This window comes from Crocodylus porosus, unplaced genomic scaffold (genome assembly GCF_001723895.1).
Source record: "Crocodylus porosus isolate Cpor-Errol unplaced genomic scaffold, CroPor_comp1, whole genome shotgun sequence".
NCBI classification, from domain to species: domain Eukaryota; kingdom Metazoa; phylum Chordata; order Crocodylia; family Crocodylidae; genus Crocodylus; species Crocodylus porosus.
Genome location: NW_017728943.1, coordinates 75,001,380 through 75,021,911, shown reverse-complemented (window position 1 = coordinate 75,021,911; position 20,532 = coordinate 75,001,380). Strand labels below are relative to the sequence as shown.

Genomic DNA, 20,532 nt, shown 5'->3' with positions numbered 1-20,532 from the left:
GGTCCAAGTCCCTTGTACCTGTATGGCTCTGTTAGTAACAACAGAAGCTTTGCCAATTCCCAGAGGACCTCTGTAATAAAACCAGTTTTGATTTGTATAGTCACCATATGTAAAATATCTAACAATTATTTTTGTATGTCTAGCTCTGAGGCACATCTCTGTTTATAGCTGGGAAATGACAGCCATTTTCAGAAATAGGTTGCTTTCCAAGTGTCAGTGGAGGCTTTTCTGCAAGCTTCTAATTTAGGAAGCAGTTGCAGTATTTGTAGTATACACAGTGGTTACCTAGTCAGCTGCTTTTTAATAGGTTTGCAGCTTGTAAGGTATTACAAAATGCTTGTATTCTTGATTTAGTTATTCTGTCTGCTTTTAGTTTATTTTTTTTGAGACTTTGGTGGGACAACTAAATAAAAACATTCCTGGCTGTATCAGAAATGCTCACTGTCATTTTGGTACAGCAGGGTGTCAAACTCATTAGATTTTGCAGTCTGGATCTGACCCATAAGGCTTTTTTCTCAGCTTCTCCCACGGCAGCTGTGTTAGCATGGCGAACACAAGGGGACTAATGCTGACACTGTTCATCCCCCTGCCACTGCTTTGTGTCCCCACTGGTGATCACAAACCAAAAACTTTTGTGGCAGCAGAGGTGGCGTTAACCTGTCTGGGTGCTGGTCTCACTGATGCAGCAGCAGCTGTGAGAAGCCTTGCAGTCTGAATCTAGTAATGGGTCAGTTGGCCCACAGGGCTATATGTTCAACACCCCTGTGGTACAGTATTGACCCAAAATGTTACTGATAACATCAGTTTATCACTAGGTAAAATATGACATTGGCATGTCTGTACTGATGCACTTACTGGTAAGTTTGGGTTATTGATATTCAGGTGTGACAATCTCTATTGCAGAGCTGTGTTTTAAAGGGGTTTGCATTGGTGCTAGTCTTGATGAGCAGGGATCCTGGTTTTTAATGCTTTATTGATATATTTCCAATTTTTAAGCAGTTTGGAAGTCTACCAGTCCCACAATCATTATAATAAAATAAATTTGACTTTTTTTTTTTAATCATGAAAAATCAGAGCTCCCCTTGCTCCCTTTATTCACCAGGCTGTGGGTCCAGCTGTGGCTGTCTTCCTGCTGCTTTGTAGTGCTGAGCAGCCCTGATATGCTGGTGCCGTGCCCCACGACCATGCTGTTGCCTTACTGCTGACACACTTCCCCAAGGCCCCAGACCCCTAGTGTGTGAGGAAGGGTGATGTGGGCATAGGCAATGTGGGGGGAGGTGGAGAGGCACATGCCCCTCAGACTTCTGCACCCACGGTGGGTGTGTGGAGCCTAGTCAGATCAGTTCAAGGCAGGAGCAGTCTCCACAGCCCAGCAGGTGGGACCCAGTGCAGAAGGGAGCACTATGCTGCCATGGTGAGGTGTGGTGGCGTAGAGTTGTGCTTTCCTGCGCTGCCGCCGCCCCTTCCCCCCCCCAGTGGGCAAGTGGGCATCTTACCTTGGCATCCATGGTAGCACAGAACTCCTTCCTGTGTCGGGTCCTGCCTGCTGGGCCACCCGCAGAGGCAGCTCCTGCCTAGAGCTGGTCCAGCTGTGGGTGCAGAATGCTGGGGTTCCCCCCCATGTCATGTGTACTTCTCTTCCCTCCCTGCCCCCATATGTGCCTGGAGGGAGCTGTTTCCCACCATACTGCCTGGTGTGCACATGCCTGTGTCGCCCCCTGTGTCCTGCTCTCCCCAGCCTCTTGCAAGCTGGAAGTCTGTTGGCCTACAAAAGGAAAGTCATGGTTTCCTGGGTTTTTCTCCTTTAAAGGAGAAAATCCATATTTTGCTGTGTTTTTCTGCACCAAATGGAAAACCCAGCTTCCTGTTCATGATTAACGTGCTGGGACTTGTGAAATTTTATTTCCTAGGAGTTGCCTATGTCTGCAGTAAGTTGTGCCACTCTAATTCTTTCTAGTGAAATTGTCCTGGGAATTTGTGAGACTGGCACATGAATTCTTTCAGTATTTAAGTAGCTTAGTCTGTGATCAAATCTCAAAAGGGTGCATTGATAGCTTGTGCAAAAGCAGCACCCTGACTTTATCAAGTGCCGTAGGAAAGGCCTACTAGGTCAGATGTAGACCACCAACACTCTATCTGTGGATGGAAGCAGAGTTGGAACAACACAGAGGAGAGCCAGAGTTAACTCCTATAACAAAAAAACAGTCCTTAGGTGCGTTATGTCCCTTATTCTTTTGAGGTATCTATCTGACGCACGTACGGACTGTTTTTTGTTATAGGAGTTAACTCGGGCTCCTCTGTGTTGTTCCAGCTCTGCTTCCATCCACAGATAGTGTTGGTGGTCTACATCGAACCTAGCAGGGTTTTCCTATGGCACTTGATAAAGTCAGGGTGATCCATAGCAGAAATACTTGAGGCCACTTGCTGACAAACTGTTCAAGTAAAGAGTGGCCCCAGAGTACAGTAGGATGATGCCAAACTGTCAATCTGCATCATAGTCATTTTATTTGGTTGTAACAGGTCTCCAAGCTTATCCTCAACACGGAAATGTGTTGGGAGGACTACTAGGAGGGAGGTGTGTGCTATCCTGGTTTCAGTTGGAGTAAATGCTTTCCAGAATGCTTACACAATTTCCCCTTTTCCCACCTCCGCGCACATGCATACACTGGATGCTAGCATGGGAAGGTAATGGGATGGGGAAAGTTTCTGACTTTTTATATTGTTGAATCAAATACAAACTTATGTTTAAATCCTTTGCATGGGATGGGACTTATGGGTTTTTATGCTTCAGAATCCTTCATAGCTGTAATAGACATCCAAATAAACTAACAGTAAATCCATTTAATAGAGGAGCAAATATATTGGAATCCAGGTCTTTCAGTACTGTATTTACTTAATACCTTATGCACCCTTACCACCCCCCCCCCCAATAGCCCTCAAACTAGGGTGCATGTTTTAAGGGAGAAAAATGCTTTTTTTTTTCCTTGCCAAAATGGAGGTGTCCATATGCTGAAATTGCTGCTGGACACTTTCTCTCTTCTCCCCTCCTGCACGTAGCCAGGGAGTCCTGTCCTCAGCATTACTTGCCTTCTTGCAGCTGCAAAGCTACAAGTTTAAAACCCTGTCAGAGCCATGGTCAAGCTGGGACGTGTCAACTTTGCTACTCAGCCAAAAGCTGCCACTAATTTGGCAATGGCTTTGACAAGGTTAACCCTGTAGCTGTGCAGCTGCTAGAGGTTGAATGAAGCTGACTACAGGCCTACCCCCCTTCTGTGTGCTGTCAGCATTCAGCCTTGGCAACCCTGTGCTGTGGAAGCTAAGATACTAGAAAAATCTTTTCTCTTTGTCTTACTTTCCCAAAACAAGGTGTGTGTCTTATTTTGGAGGCGGGGGCGGGGAAGGAGGGGAGAATGCAAGAAAATACAGCAGTTCCACAGCATCACTAGTTAGGACTGTTGGGTTTTCTCCACTGCATTTTTCTGTAACGGTAGTTCTCAATCTTCTGACTTACGGCACCTTTCCATAACTTCTTGGAATTTAGCGACACCATATTAATTTAAGAATAATTTATTTCTTACCTCCTTGTACTCTGAAACACCCTTTTAGAGGATTTCATGGAGTGCTAGGGCAGTCAGGGCACCACTGATAGCATGGCAGAGGGATGGTGCACAGTGCTCAGAGTTGGAAGTGGCTTCTAGGCAGAGTAGACTGGGGAGCTTGGGGCTGGGTCATTAGACTCCTGGAGGAGGTTGCTGTTCCTGCAGGGAGTGGGAGGGGATGACTGGTTACTTGTGCAGTGGCTGGTGCTAGGTGAAGGCAGTGGGACAGAACTGTGCTGTGCCCTTGTCTTTTTTTGCCATCTGCTTCCTCCTGGTCCCCATTTAGGTGAGGGGGACAGCATGGTGCCTGCTTCTAAGAAGACCATGCAGGAGTCCCATTTCATGCAGCCCCTCTCACCAGTTCCTAGAGTCTGGGAGGACTGGGGGAATGAGCTGGGCTGAATAAGTGCAGTGTTCTGTTGCTGGCTTGTGGCAGAGCTTGTCCTTGGAGCATTGGGGTGGTCAGTGCAGGAGCTGTTGGGTGGCAGCCATGCTTTTCAGCCTGCCTTGTTCCCTTGTTCCTCCGATGCTCCCAGCCAGGACACTGAAGTAGTGAAGACTGCCTGGTATTTGGAGGAGCCAGCATGTACCCTTTTCTCATAGGGGCCAGGCACCATGGTACCCTTCCAAGGAGCTTGTAACACCCAGTTGAGAATCATTATTCTGTGTGTTGGCTCTGCAGTTCATTGTTACTTGTGTGATAGTCTGTCCATGGCAAGCAGTGAAATATTGAAAATGGGATAGTAATGTGTTGAAACCCATTTTGCTAATAAACTAGAAAAGGGTGGAAAATGACTTCCTTAATATTTTTGTCAAAGCAGACTAAAACAAAGGAAACCAGTCTGTAAAAGGAAAATATGTAAGTGACTCAGGGAAATCATGGACTGTATACAGCATGGCCTCATTCCTGGACAGTTCTTACAAGTAGAGCTTCAAAATTGAACTCCTTTTATTGGTTTAATGAAGTAATAAAATTATAAATGTTTTATTAGCTGGACTATAATGTCTTTGGGGTAGGGAATCTTATTTGTACAGTAATTGCTTAAGCTACCACAATGTAAATGGCATGTCAGTCCCCAACGCTTGTCAGTATTTCAGTACTATGCAAGTAGTACCCTCAATACTAGGGGTGTAGACTGACAATAATAAGACTTTTTTGATACAGTCTCCCATGATATCCACAGGAATAAGGAAATATGGACTAGATGAAAGATCTTTAAGGTAGATAAATAACTGGGTGGGTCATCATCATACTCTGAATACTTCTCAATGGCTTGGTGTCTAATTGGGAGAAGGTATTAAGTTGGAAGGGATGCGGGGTGGGAGAGGGGAATAACTAGAGGAAATGTGCTCCATTCGGTGAAGGGGATTTAGCCCAGCTGGTAATGCTCCTCCACCAGTCTAGCTGGGAAATGTTGATCTTTCTTCACCTTGCTTCTGAAACTATTAGGGAAATAGGGATTTAACTCTGGCTGTTTTCCCGTGGCTGTTTCTTTTTTTTTATGCCATTCCACAAATACCCCCTCAGACACTCTTGGGACTTGAAACTCCTTATCTTTTAACTTTTATCCCTTGTGTGAGATCAAGTAGGAATCTGCTTTGGACCTGTCTGTGCCCATTTTTGACTTGCTCTTACTTATTGCCGCCCCCCTGTTGCCAGCAGAGAGCCCCGAGGCCTGTGAGCTGGATGGGTGCTGGATGCCAGTGGGCAGGCCTGGGTGGGTGTGGTGCTGGGCCCCAAGGCCTGATCCAGCTCAGGGACTGGCCTCTGCCCCACTCATCTGGCCTTCAGAGCCGAAAGGCTGAGCACCACTAATTTTTAAATCATGACTTAAATCAGCAAGCCAAAAACCTGATTTAAACAATTGAGTTTATCAACTTCCCATTGTGTATATTTTTGTTTGTTTTTTTTTTTTAAAGAACATTTTATTTTCATTGGTTGATATAACAAAGCAAGTTGAATAACAGTGAAGTACAATTTTTACAGTAGACTTGGTACCTAAGTTTCCTAGGTACACAAACTAGATATATTTACATTTTGTAAATATATTTAACATACGAAGTATGTTAAGAAATATATTATCCTTTTAGTATGCTATAAAATAGTGAAATATATGTGTTTCTTATTTACTAGATGACTGACTTTTGCACATATTTGTATCAGGCTGTGTTTAAGATGGCACCTTGAATTTAATTCAACATGTGCAATTAGCCCTTCAGATTTATTAAACAAAGCTAATGTTTTGGATACAGAAAGTTGGTTTTTTGTTGTTTTTTTGGTCAAAACATGATGTACATTTACAGCCAACTACTTTATTGAACACTAATACTAGCTGTTATAGTATTAGAAGTATGACCTGTGATTAGTGAATTAAACCAATTATTTCAGGTCACCCTGGGGAGGATTTTTTAAACTGCCTAGGTGAAAGTCATTTCAGCTTAAGTTCCTGCTTGCCTAATTCCCATTAAAATAAGATGGTCTTCTCCCCCGCCCCCAATGCTCTTTGAAAATGTTTACCCCCCTTTCTTTCAAGTTTTTGGAACTTATAAATCTCATCCCCCTTTTAAATCATTGATTAAAAGGGAAAATGAGCTTCCTTGCTTTTTTCAACTCCCAGTCAGTTTCTTAGCTTTGAGTAAACCAGTCCAGATGAAGAAAATATTCTTTCTGCACCTGCAGAAGAGGCTACTGATGGTAAAAGTTAGTTTAGCATTTACAACAAACTGGTTTTAGGTGCTTTGCCAGTGGCTTCCACCAGTTCAGCAATGTGACTACCTTTTTAAAACAGCCTTAGAAAACGTGTATTGTTTGATTAGCTCACCTCTAGCCCTGAAATCTATTATGGTTGGTGTGATTGGGTGGTTAATAGATGCACAGCAGCATTTTCTTCTTGGGTAGTTAGGCATCTACCCTGTATGTAAATATTGGCAAGAAAATGAGGTCAGGTGCTTGATTTAAGCACTCTCCTGCCTGCAGTTTCACTTTGCTGCTGACTATTTCTTGCTTTAATATTTCCAAAGTTTCTTTACAAATTTCAGCAGCATCTGCAGTATAGCAGCAATCTCTTTGTAGTTTGTTCAGAGCTATGGAAATAGGTTTTTAGTGTGTTCAGCATATCTTCTACATTTCTTTTTAGTCCAGTGTTGACTGCTCTAGCTGTGATTATATCCATCAATTCTGTTGCAAGTTACTTCACACAGTCATGTGACCTAGGCTAGCTCCTAATAAATAGCTTAGTCAACCGCTGCGTTCCATTGAACATCTTGGGGGAGAATTAACTTGTTGGTTTCTCTTTCAGTTTCCAGGTGTTGAAATCATTAGTTTATGTGCTCCATGGGATATGGTTTCTTTTTTCTGCACTGTCTTGAGCCCAGCATAAGTACTTTGTTCCATGGTGCTCCTCACTCTGATCCCTCTCTCTCCTCTCCACAAAAAATTGACAGAGGACCAAAATGCTGCCCACTGCCCTCTCCCCTCCCCTCCCCTTACAATCCATAATTTCTGCTATGGTAATCCCCTGGCTTTGCATGCTACAGTGTTCTTGTTCAGAGGCATGGATAGAGCATTTTGGAAGTTCAAAGTTAACATCTCTGTACATACAGAAAGGAACCAAAAAGGCCATTTAACTGAAATGCACAGAATCATTCAGGAGCAGTGTTATTAAACAGGTGGTTGTTTTTCTGTGAGCTGGAGACTGCACCTCCATTATGGGTGCAGAATTGTAAATATTCATTATTTGAGAGTTGAGCTAACCAGAGCTCAGGTAGAGAGAATAAAACAGGAGTTTGATACCATGCAGGTGGGCTCAGTAGATGATCCTGATCAAGGAATACACACAATGGTATCTCCTACCTAAAGCAGTCTTTAGAAAGCTTAATTACTGAAACTTGTTTAATGTTCCTTTAACCCAAACCATACTAGAACAGATAGTGTAGGTTAAAGGTAAAACAAATACAACTAAACTGTTTTTTCTTGAAGTTTTTTGTATAGCGAGGGTGTCTTCATACTCTAGATATCTCTTTAAGACTGCTGCACCATAGTGATGCACTGTATAATGATAAGAAGCACTTATATAATTCTTCACCCTAAACAAAGCTATATCTTGGTGCTGATTCCATTTAACTTTTTTTTGTTGTTGTTTTCAGTGAGAGGATGTCGTCCTGGCAAGATTGTGCAGATGACAGAAGCAGAAGTTCGAGGCTTATGCATAAAATCACGAGAAATCTTTCTTAGCCAGCCTATTCTCTTGGAACTTGAGGCACCTCTCAAGATTTGTGGTATGTAAATTAGTTTGCATGTCTTGATTTTCATCTTGTAGTTACTGAGGATGGAGCAAAGAAAATTTGAGGGTTTTATGGGCAGATGTTTTGCGTTTTTGCTTATGTGAATGAACTTGTCGTGCTTGGTATGGATTGAAAAGATGAGCTGTCTCCAATAAATAAATTTAAAAAACCCTAAATTACTCAGTGATGAAAACTTAATTGACAGTTGAGTAGCGTGTTCTACATAGATTTGTGGTTTTGTCAACATTTCAGGGCAGAGTAGTCTCTTTATAGTGCAAATTGTGCACACCCTGAAAGAGGAGAGTTATTTGTCTGGAGTGTTGATCTAACTTAATAGTTATGTAAGCAGTGAGTCACTTTTTTTTTTTTTTAAAGTACAGTAAATACTTCTGTCTAAAACTTCTATCTAAAACATGTTTGCTGCAAGGTCTTCTCACATACAAAATGCAACTTCCAATCAACCCCCAGAAATTGGGCAGGGTGGAGGGGAAGTGTTTCTAGTGAAGAAAGCAGCTTTCCTGTATAAAGAAGCACTCCTGGAAGCACCATGCATGCAATGCAGCCAAGATAGCTGCCACTTGTGACTCTAGCAAAGTAAATGGGCGATGTCTTGTGGTTTTTTTGTTTGTTTTTCTTAACTCTGCACAGCCATAGCTATTAGCTGAGTACTGTAGCTTGTACCCAGAGCAGTAAGGGAACATTTAGTAAGATTTTGGTGAATCTTGTGATGTGGAAGCTTGTATAAAGAACTAGTTACGGTAAAGAAGTAAGTTTGCTACAGCCCTTTGTAAGGGTCTGAGGCGTAACCTTGTGTGGCATGGAGTAAGTCCTCTTGGAAACTGTCCAGGAAGTGGGGCATTGTAGGAGACAGTCTTCCACACCAGGATGTTAAGTTCCTGATGCTGTGCTTCCTGGACACTTTGTTTGCCAAAGGAATTACTGTCACAGTTGGCCATGATGCTGGAAAAATCTCTTCTGCATTCTGTCTTCCAGAAACAAAGTGCACTGTTTTTTTTGGTGGCGTGTATATGCACAAAAGAGAAAAGCATGTGAAAATGCTAGAATCTTTTAAATAATGTAAATCCTGCATTTAATGATTCATGGTAAAATTGTGTTCTGTTTCCAATGTTTTGCCATTCACTAAAAAGTTGTAAAGAAGAAAATTGATAATTCTCTTCACTGTTTAATATGCATTAATTTTAAAAATATTCAATTTACTGTATTTATTCTTATAAAGTGCCCCCCCCGTTTAGATTCAGTATGTGGAGAATGTATAATTTTTCCATAATTTTGTAAGTATAGAATACGTATGGATCTGTTGGAGATTTGCCTTGAATTTGCCCCCCTCCTACTCTCCCTAAGCACATAGAAATGAGGGACAAATGTGAAAATGCTGACTTAGTCATTTACTACAGGTATGTTAATTTCCTATGTGTACCCATAAATGTAGTTCATCCAGAATTAATGCACTTTGCTTTTTGAAACTGCTGCAGTTTTTAGCACCAGTACTCCATAAGCGCACTTTTAAGCAACACTTCTGTACCTACTTTATATATACAGGTTTCACTCTGTTTTATGCTGTACATATGTTCCCAGAGAACAGTGTATAAATTGAATTTGCATAAAGCGAGCCCGCTTTACAATGTAACAAATAGGTATAGGTTCCCATGGTGGTGAGGGTGGCTGGGACTAGGGAAGGGTTGCCACTCCCAGGGCTGCACAAGGCAGTAAAGCAGAGGGAACAGAGCAGCACTCATCTCACTGGCCAGCGCCAGCTGCCTGCAGCCACTGGCCTGCACTGTGCTCTGCCTGCCCCCCCTCTCCTCTGCTCCTGGGTTGCATTGTCCCCTGGTGCAGGCAGCTGGTGTCAGCTGCTCCCGGGCTGCTGTAGCTGGGGTGAGTGGGCCCATGGCCCTTTCCCCTCCCCCACAGACTTAGCTGCTTGGGTTGTGGGGGGGCATCTATGCTGGTTGCATAAGAGTGAATTTGCCTCGTATGTAACAAATTATGGGTCTAAATATGCTCATTACATAAGAGCAAATTTTCCTATAAATAACCTGCATAAATCGAGGGAAACCTGTAGTACAAACAATGCGTGCATGATGCTAGTCCAAAGCCAAACTGCTCATGATTTTACCACAGGGGCAGGTAATTACTTTGGGCAGAGGGCTGCTTACTGAGTTTTGGCAAGCCATTGAGGACTGCATGATGAGCAGCCCAGGGCAGATTAATATTAATTTTCTAAGTTTTTTAGGGGCCCTGCGGGCTAGATAGAATGGCCTGGTGGGAAAATAAGAATTTTCCCACTCCTGTTTTACCATATAGTTCATTTTCTTGGACCCCAACAGAACCAATAGCGTTTCAAGCCATGTTGAACCGACAACTCAGCACTGCTCTCTGTGCATGTATCCTGGAGGACAACCCCCCCCGGGGGTCAATCCTTTTGCTATTTAGCCCTCATTCATGACTGGAACTAGGTGTTCTTGTCATGAGTACTGGGATCCTCTGAAAATGTATTTGCGAATGAAGCGTAGCATAACCTGGTCTGGCTTCACTTCATGGAAGGGTGAGGTCACATTAATCATATGCAACAGGCTGAGAGAGAGGGTGGCAGAGGGATTTGGGGCCCCATGTTGGTGGTTTACTAGACATTTAAGGCTGGTGAAGAAACAAGGATCATTACAATGGGAAAGAAAGGTGCAGCTCAGGTGTGGGAGTGAAGAAGAAGATTAAATGTATTCCATGTAGTGGCTCACTATAACTTGGAAAAAAGTTTCAGTGCTGAGGGAGGCTGCACTTAGGAGCACTAGCATGCATCTCATTCAGATGGGTGGCACTAACCTGTCCTTATGGTAAATTCCCATCAGGTATGTTTGTCCAATATGGGCCATGTGTCTTATAGTTATGCTCAGCACTGGTTGCATTTAATTAGCTTCATAGCTGGTTTTCAATACTGAGCACGTGATGCTTTTGGCAGCAGACAGACTATGTATTTAATCAAGTTTGTTTGTATGTGAACATGATACAACTCACCCCTGCTGAGTTGGGGTGGAGAGGCAGTGAGGGCTTGTATTGTATTTGAGTAAATACAGTATATCAGATCTTTTTGTTCTATATCATAAACTTCAAGCTTTATAGAAGTCTTTGGTAAACTTGTTATTGGTCTCTTCCCATTCTTTATGAACCTAAAATCCATTTAAGATTTTTAACTTAAAGAAGTGAATAAAGAATTAATATTATGCTAGGCATTTAAAAAATATTATTTTAATTTGAAACCTGGGGAATTTGTACTAATTGGTATATTAAACACAATACCATATAGTTGCAGGTGCTGGTTAGTGAACGATTCCAAGTCTGTTTTGTCAGGGCATGACGTACTAGGGGGGTGGACACTGTATTTAATGGGAAGTATAATGATGCTGTCTCATAAATAAATCGCATCTTTCTTGAATTTCTTGGCTATGTAAATGTTCAGTTTGAATTTGTTCATATGCATACAACTAAATATGCTGTAGCCTGTCCTTTGGCTCTCTTGTAACAGGTCAGATTTAGCAGTGTTCCTAATATCTGCTGCTTGATCACACAAGTCTTCTTACATTGTCAGTAATAACTTGATAATAAGTGCCCTTTGTCTGTCTTTTTAATTCCTACTGTGGTGGGGAAGATTTGCCTATTATATGTTGGCATAAAACTAAAACAAAGTTAGCTTCTCCACTTTGCTATTTAGTCTTTTCACTATGACAGGCTAACTGCTTTAACTTTTGGTTTTCTTAATCTAGTGAAATGTGGTACAAGTTGACATTTTAATTCCAAACTGTATTTAATTGAAACGGAGTATACTTTGAACAGGTCCACCAGTGCATCTTCTAACCTAAACTTTTCATCTAAACTGTCTAGGAAGCAATATAAAATATTTTCTAAACAGAATATTAAACAAAAGCTGGAGTGCAGTTTGGCAGAGTGAATAACTACAGCTTGCAAGTAACCAAGAAGCATCACAAGTGTAATTAGAATGTTTCTGTACCAGATTATGTCCCAACAAATGTTTATAAGGAAGGAGTCCTGTGCAGGCACTGGGAATGAAGAGGAATGCTCATACATATATAAATCTCTTATTTTAAAAAGTAGATAGACTAATCTGATTTACTGGATTAACTTTTTTATTGAGGAATGTTTCTTCAGCTCCTCTGGGCTGACAGTATATTTTGGTATGGTTTAGTAATTGGGTTAAACATGTAACATTCACACTTTGTACACTCACATTACAAAAGTGCACTTCACTTTCATTTTATGCCAACTCTCTATAGAAACACTAGTGTGGTTTTTTTCCTGTTAAGTGTTGCAGCTGATATGCAAGCCTGTGCTAAATGTATCCATGTGAAGAAGCTTTAACTTGCCAAATGTTTTTGATAAACTTAGTATTTTGGAACAACCAACTTGTACCTCTAACTCTCTCTAAACTTAACTCAGACTTCAGCTTTATGTGTAAACTGGGTCTGATCCCAGACAAAGTAGGTCCTGAAAATACTACATTCTTGATACTTTGTTTAGAGCTGATCCCGGTGCTCATTGTTAAAATAAGGTTTGTTGGGAGCACTGATAGCGTACCTGCAGGGCTGTCCACTTGGTGGCCCTCAGGTTCCATGCTGCTCCCACGGGGTTACATTGTGGTCCCTAGGCTCCTGGCCAGCCTGGGAGTGTGGTAGGACAGCAGGAGGTAGAGAATTTGCATGGGGCACTGGTTGAGGGGAGGGATGTCCATGGGGTGCTCAATCCAGGGGGACCATGGCTCACCTGGTGCACCCTGTAGCTCGCAGCTGCCTAGAAGGCAGACTACCCTAGTCTGATGCAGTGCTTTTTTCCCAACTTTAGGTTTTGTTTTGTCAAGAGGTAGGTGCCTGTATTTTAATAATGATGGTAGAGCTGCTGACTAGTCAACATGCAGTGAGTGATGGTGTTGCTACATGTTGATATGGTGTCAACATACTTCCTAAGGAATGACCATGCAAAGATGCATTGGGTGCAAGGAGCACACAAGCAGCAATGTTTTGGGTAAAAGGTACATGGGCCAGAGCTTTGAAAAACACTGGCCGAATGGGTTAATCATATCCCAGAATGACTCTAGCATAAATGCCAACATGTTTTCCGTTTCTGGTTGTCATGTTCTCAGTATCTGGTGCATGTATTCAGACAGTCCTGCCTCTCTCATGCATCTGGAAGTTCCTTAAGGATTAGGGTTGCCAGTGTGCTGTAAATATATAGACACACTGTTTAAAAAACAAACAAACAAAAAAAGAAGCAGAAACAATGTTGAAAGATGGACTGAGCACAGTGGTGCCACCTGCTCGCTGAGCAAGAGCACAAACTCCTGCACTGAGCTCTTATTGCTACTCATGGGAGCCTGCTAAACCCTTCCCTGCCTGTTTCCACCCCCCCCCCCCGTCTGCCACTAAGGCCTTCTGCCTCTGACGGCCACCTGCATCAAAGGTACAGGGGTGGGGGCAGCACAGCAGGGACAGAGCTGCATCATCTTTGGATGACAAAGGCACTGAGTGGGAGTCCACATCAGGACAGAGGGGTTGTGGCGGGGGCAGGCTGTGCAGGGGTCAGAGGGGCTTGGTAGTCCAGGTAAGCGTAGACATGCCAGATTGTAAAGGTAGCTTTTCTCCTATGTTGTGTGAGTTTTGCCTGATTAAAGGAAGATTATTTAGTTAACTCCAGTCTGTCCTAAAGTTTTGTTTATGGCTGTTTAATTACTTGCAGATTTGAAATGGAGAACTTAGATATGTATATGCATGCTTAGGCCTTTCAGAACAATAAATTACAGACGAATTGAGGCCTACACAGGATTATGGAATACATCTGTTTTAAAATCTGATGGATGCCTTGCTGCCAGCAGCAGAATTGTAGGTTACCTGGAGGTATTCCACATCAATCTACATTTAAATAGATTAAGGGACAGGAGTTTAAAATGGATCACATTGTATCAACTTAAAGTTAAATTTGTGCACTCTGTAAAAATGAGTTAATAGTATGATTGTGACAAATGGAATGCTTACAGATGTAGGGGGAAAAAAAACAATGTTTTACTTTCAAATCACTGTCCCCCCACACTGAGTGCAGCACAAGCCCACATGAGGAATCGTGCCAGTTTGACCTGGTTCCCCAGTCTCTGTACAGCTCATCTGCTTCAGTGGGGCTTCTGGCATTTTTTATTTAATAGCTGATTGAATCAACTATTAGATAAGTGCCAAAAGCCCTGCTGAAGCAGACGAGCTGTACAGACACTGGGGGGCTGGGTCAAACTGGCGTAGTTCCCCTTCTGGTAAAGTGGTGTTTTGGGTTTTTTTGTTCTTCCTTGCCATGTCTGTCAGCACTAGGGTTGTGCAAAGCTTTGGTCCCTGATTCAATTCAGTGGCCAAATATCTAAATCAAATCAGAGGACCCTTTAATCTCTCTGATTTTGAATCGGAACCCTCTGAATTGATTTGGACATAGAAAAAACACTTAAAGCTGTCTCTACATACTTCAGGGTTCCAGACGGGTTGTGAATGCTGGGGTGCTTGGGGGCTTCTCTGCATGCTTAGCAGCAGACCCAGAAGCACTTCCAGTTCTGCCAGGGAGCACGTTTGTGCCCCCCAGACCCAGCTCAGCCACTGGTGCCTTCTAGGTCTGGGGGGTGGTACCCAGGGTCCTCCTGCAACTGATCACAGAGCCAGGGGGTGCAGGTCCCCCTGGCGTGCTCCCCAGGAGACCCGGAAGTAGACCAGAAGTACTTCTGGTCCACTACCAGTTTTGCTGCCAAACACATGGGCTGCCGCATGTGCTCTCCCTCCCTCCCCACCCAAATTGAATGGGGGTCAGTGATCCAAATCAATGAATTTAATCACTGTCCCTGATTAGGGCTGAATCCGAATTGAATAGGGCCCGCTTCGCACACCCTTAGTCAGCACCCATACTGTTTAAAAAAAGGGTGGAGGGTATATTCTCTCCTTTCCCCTGTTCCTCCCCTTTTTGAATTAACAGGTTATAGAGTTGCACGTTAAGTAGTGGAGTTGAATATTTAGGATATAATATTTTAAAGTTTCTGAACTATCTAGCAGATTGTAAAATACTGTGCTAAAGATGACACTTATTCAGAGTATTCTGTTCTATGACTTTATGTAGTAGCTGGAATGACCAGCATTTGACCTACTAGGGTTTTCAGATCTAAAGCTTTTAGAATAGCTTAATGTTGTACAAGCCTCTAATCAGTCTAAATTCTTTACTGAATGCTTTTGGGATTACAGCTTTTACAGAATTGTGTGCCAGACTTGCTTTTTTGTTTTTTGTTTTTATACATAGATTTTGTTTACCAACCTCTACTGAATTATTGGATTAAACCAGTTTTTTCTGACTTCAGGTTCTTTGTTCAAATTTAGAACTAAAATTCCCCAGCTTCCTAGAAACTGTTTTAGTTGACAATGTAAAAAGAATTCTGTACCCTTTCAGTTTTTAGAATGTTTCAAACAGTGCTAGTCCCTCATAAAACTTGTACTTAATGTCTTTGTTTCAGTAGACAGTTTAACAATTTTTCACTGATCTTTTTTTAATATTTCTCATCTTGTAGGAGATATTCATGGCCAATATACAGATTTGCTTCGATTGTTTGAATATGGAGGATTCCCACCTGAAGCTAATTATCTCTTTCTCGGAGATTATGTGGACAGAGGCAAGCAGTCTCTGGAAACAATCTGCCTATTACTGGCATATAAAATCAAGTATCCAGAAAACTTCTTTCTCTTAAGAGGAAACCATGAGTGTGCTAGTATTAACCGTATCTATGGATTCTATGATGAATGTAAGTAAATTTTCTCAGTTCAGTTCTGAAAAGTCATAATTGTGGGTATTTTGAATTATTATTTCTTTGTATATTCTTTTGAAACGTCTTTCTGTAAGTAACTTTGAAACACTGTATGCCACTTTGAGTATGAAGTGTTCTTGCTTTTAGTAACTAAAATGTTTTAACATGGTGGTTCTCAACCTTTATATACTTAAGGCAACCGTCATTAGACTCAAAGCACACCTCCATAACTAGAGGTGCACTGATACATCAGTCCATATCATATTGGCACAGATAAAAGAAAAATTGACATCATCAGTAACTGGCCCTTGGTTGATGTGGCTTGTGTTGCTGATTTAAATCTTGCATGCATACACCCAACCACAGCATGCGTGCAGCCTGGTAGCGTGGAGAGCAACATACAGCTGGTAAGTCTGTGGAGCAGAAAGGGGCTTGGAGGAGGGAAGGGCCATGAAGGGGGCAGATTGAGGTACCCATGGTGAGGGAGGGAGTAGGGCTGGGGCAAGCACAGGTGCTGTCCAGCTGGGGCAGGACATGGGACAGCTGCTTTTGAGGGGCACAGGAAGGTGGGGGTTGGCTCTTGCTACTGTGCATACCCCTGAGGGAGGTATGGGGGGGGGAGGGGAGGGGGACATGCATCTCCCAGATCTGCATGCATGGTGAGGGTGGGCAGCTTGTTGTACGCTTGGGGCCAGAAGCTGTGCCAGCCTCTTCCCAGTGGGAGCTGTGCTGGGGTTGCATGTGGGGTGGGTGGTGGTGGTGCTAGGAGGGGAGGCTATGACAAATTTTGGGGTTGCTGTCACCCCCTGATACTCTTCTCCCTCCCAGTGCTGCCACTGACTGCCCCAGGCCCAGCCCCCCCCCACTTTAGCATGTAGCAGGCAGCCTACCTTTTGCTCCACACACAGATTGAAGGGGCATATGGCCCCCCCCCCCGCAATGCCTTCCTCGGTGGTGTGCGCAGCAGGGGGAGGTGCATACCCCACTGCCCCTGTGTGCCCCCTGGAGCAGCTGAGGCTCATTCCCATGCCCTGTTCCAGCCCCACTCCCTCCCTTACTGTGGGTGCCCTCCATCTGCCTGCACCCACCCTCTTCCCCTCAACAGGCGTACCAGCTGTACACTGCTCTCCAAGCTGCTAGGCTGCATATTGGCAATTGGGCTGGTATCAGCCGATATGGCTAGCTAATCAGCCATCGGTATCTTTATCATTGCACCCCTGTCCATAACTATCATGAGCTGGGCAGCACCCTGTCTCAAAAACTAACTTTTTATTTATCACAGTGCTTACTTTCTAGCAAAGGAGCCAGACAGTGGGGGTAGGGGAACAGCCAGGCATGGATGAGCCTGAGCCTGTGCTTATCTGCTTATCTCCTCACACCTCAACGCCCTTCAAAGGATCTTGGGTCATCCTGGTTGAGAATCTCTGTTTTAACAAGTAACTTCATTGTGGGCTTCATTCAAATTTCATACCTTAGACTTAACTTCCTTTTCTTGAATTGTCAGAGTATAATGCACATTGCAGGATGCCTATGCGCTCTCCTAATAAACTACTTTTCTGACAGGCAAACGGCGATTCAACATTAAACTTTGGAAGACCTTCACCGACTGTTTTAATTGTCTGCCTATTGCAGCCATTGTGGATGAGAAGATATTCTGTTGTCATGGAGGTAAGCTAATGAATTCATCCAGAGCATAGTGTAGCTGCATTTTTCCATGTCAGTAACACAGTTGTGTTTAGATTTTGGCTTGGGATCTGAGTTTAAGGGAATACCCAGACATTTACATCCTAACGTGATTACTTCCTAGGATCAGTCAGAGTCAACGAAATACCAAGAATGGTCTGATTTTTTCTTAACAAGATAACCCTCCCCTTATTCTGTTTCTCCTTTTTTTCCTCCTTTTCCACACACTCATTGGTGCCATGTGTATAAAATGTACTCTGTTTAGCAGGCTGTTTATCCTCTGGTTTAAATTTAGTTAAAATGTCTCTTTCCTGTTGTAGGTAGTATTTTAATCACTAATTTAAATGGAACCATGGAAAATATTTAGTATTTTAACGGGTTTGTCTCTTTGTTCAACCTGTCCTCTTTGCTCTGTTCTCCTTTACATTCCTTGCTCAAGATGAGTGATCTTGTATTATCCTGCCATGTTTTGTACATCCTGATATGGTATCATGATCTCCCCCGGCTCTCTTGTCCAACTCCCTTTTTCAGTCAGTCTGTTTAATGTGAGCCAGATCTTTTAAATCTGATCTTAGTCTACAAGGACAGTTTTATAAGAATTAAGTAATTTCCTGATTGTAGGATAAAAAGATTTTCATAGGCACTTACTGGGTCAAAGTCCAGTTGCCTGTGATATCAAGTATCCATGGCTGCTAACAGACGTGGAAAAAAATCAAACAAACCAAAAAAGCGTTTTACTTTAAGCACAGCATGTCCCTGCAGTGGGCACAGTGCATGCTCAGAAGAGGCATCCTGTTACTTTGACCTGGCTTGCCTAACGTCTGTAGGAATTACCTGGTTCAGTGAGGTTTTTTGGCGCCCTTATTTAATAGCTGATTGAATCTTTTATTAGATAAAAGCACCAAAAAGCCCCACTGAAGCTCCCAATCTCTACAGATGCTGGGGGGCCAGGTTGAACTAATGCATTTCTTCTAGTAAAGCACTGTTTTTGTGGGGGGTTTTTGTTTTGTTTTTTCCATGCCAGTCACAAGCCTTCATAAATAAACATTTTTCCAAAGGGTCTACCAGAACTTTCAACTCTAATTCTTCTTCTGTGTCATAGCCACAAGGCACCTGGACATTGATATAGAAAAGTCTGTTCTCTTTTTTTGTCCAGGTGACTTGTTACCTGTTTACTTTTGCTGGGGATTGCAAAACTAAGAGTGAGCTGTTCAGATGTTTGCTGCACTTCTTACTTTAAAAGTTACTGCTATCTTGTCATAAATCTTCCTCTTCCATGTTTAACCTGGAATAATTTGACCATTACCTTCGATTTAAACCCAATAAGGACTATGGCTTCCACTGAAGAAACTTGGCTCAGAAAAAGAGAACCTTGCAACTATACACTATGCTAATACAAAGGACAGTTTCTCTCCCAAACTGGGAAACCCCTGGGCATTCCTGTTCAGATTCCTTGGTCTGGATTATCAGAGTAGGAACAGATTTTTGTTTTTTAGTATAGGATTTTTATAATGGCATTCAGTTTTCTTCCAGACTTGGCACTGGTTTTAAAATAAAAAAACCAACAAACACCACCCTGCAATCTTTATCTGAACTAATCAAATTGATTTTTGCAAGCGTATAAACCAGGAGTCAGTCTAAATATAAAAATTTGGGAGCCGACTGTCAGCACAAAGATGACAATAAATCTTGAAAACTAGGAACCTGTCACTTTGCTTAGTAAATTTGAACAGCTGAAGGAAAGCAGTTAGTTCAGTTTAAATGCTCAGTCATAATAGCCTGGTCTTCACAGAAGGAATCTTGACTAGTTGTAGGTGCAGTCTTTCAGTTACTTAAAACCTAGTATAAAATTGGGCTTCCTTTTTTTAGGAAGGACAGTAGCTCCATCTTGACATCAAAGATTGTTTCCATAGAAGCGTATCGTTTCTAGGCAGTTGTCTCATTTCTGTATACTTTCTCTACATTTTTGTTTTGCTTGTTTAAAAATCCTGGGGTGTGAGGGGGGGAATAAGAACTTTTGGGATGGCTTTTCTTCAGTTTCAAACTCAAATCTGCTAGATAGTCTTGGTACTAAATCATAAAATGTACTGTTTTTTTGGAACGTCCCTTCATTTAAAATAGCTCAGTCTTCATGTAGAGACTATGGCTGAAATGGTTCAAATTGAGTATACTACAGGTCTAATGATTTAAAGAATGGCTTTCTAGTATTACTAAGTCCCATAAATGTGTACTGTATGGATTTACACAGCAACAAAGAAAGACATTCGAAAGATTCATGCCCATAGATAAACATGTGAGCCTCGGAAAACTGGTTTTCACTAATCCTTTCAGGTTTTAATTTAACAGCAAATGAGCTTTTTTTTCTTGGAATAAGATGACAGTATTCTAATATTTTATAAAAGTGTGCCATGTGAGTGCAAATAACTGTTCAGACAGGTGATGGCACAGCGGAGTGCTACCATGATGGGGACACAGGGGATGGAGTTGGGGGGGGTAAGGACAGCACAACTAGCCTTGCCCCCCCGCCCTTGGAGGCAGTAGCAACAGAGCGAATGGAACTGGGGTGGGGAGGCTAGTAGTGCTGGCCTTGCCTCCCCTGCCCTGCTCCATGCAGGTAGCGATGATGAAGCGGGGGTAGGGGCCGAGGCCACCAGAGCTGGTCTGTTTTCCCCCTCCTTGCTCCTTGGAGGTGGTGGTGGCAGTGCCAGGGGGCAGGGAATGGGGTTGGGACACTGCAGCGGGGGGGGAAGAGCAGGTGTGCCACAGCAGTGGGGGAAAGGGAGGAATGGGCCTGGGCCCAACTAGAGTGGGGTGGGCAGAAGCTGCTCCACCACAGCAGTGAGGGGGAGTAGCAGGCTCTGCCTGGCCTGGCTTGACCGGGAGGGGAGAACTGGGCCCACTCTTCTCTTCCCCTCCCCCTCTTCTGTGTCAGCCCCGAGCCCATACCTCCCATTGCCCTGGCTCTGCTGCTGCCAGGTTGGCCCCAGGCACTCTGCTTCTCCCCCCACCTCCAGTCTGCTTCTCCCTACCCTCCGCTGAGTCCTCCCCAGTATGGGGCCCCGGCCCGCTCCTCCCCTCCCCCTGCCACTGAAGTGGGGAATGTGGGAGCAGACAGGAGGGAAG

General features: G+C 43.2%; 1 protein-coding gene across 1 annotated transcript in view; it reads left to right on the top strand.

Moving 5' to 3' along the window:
- Window positions 1–20,532, top strand: part of PPP1CB (protein phosphatase 1 catalytic subunit beta) — a 51,952-nt gene that overhangs the window by 11,820 nt on the left and 19,600 nt on the right. Inside the window, exons 2-4 of the mRNA XM_019549593.1 lie at window positions 7,746–7,877; window positions 15,493–15,723; window positions 17,290–17,394. Of these exons, the coding sequence (XP_019405138.1) occupies window positions 7,746–7,877; window positions 15,493–15,723; window positions 17,290–17,394 (468 nt within the window). The remainder of the gene's footprint in view (window positions 1–7,745; window positions 7,878–15,492; window positions 15,724–17,289; window positions 17,395–20,532) is intronic.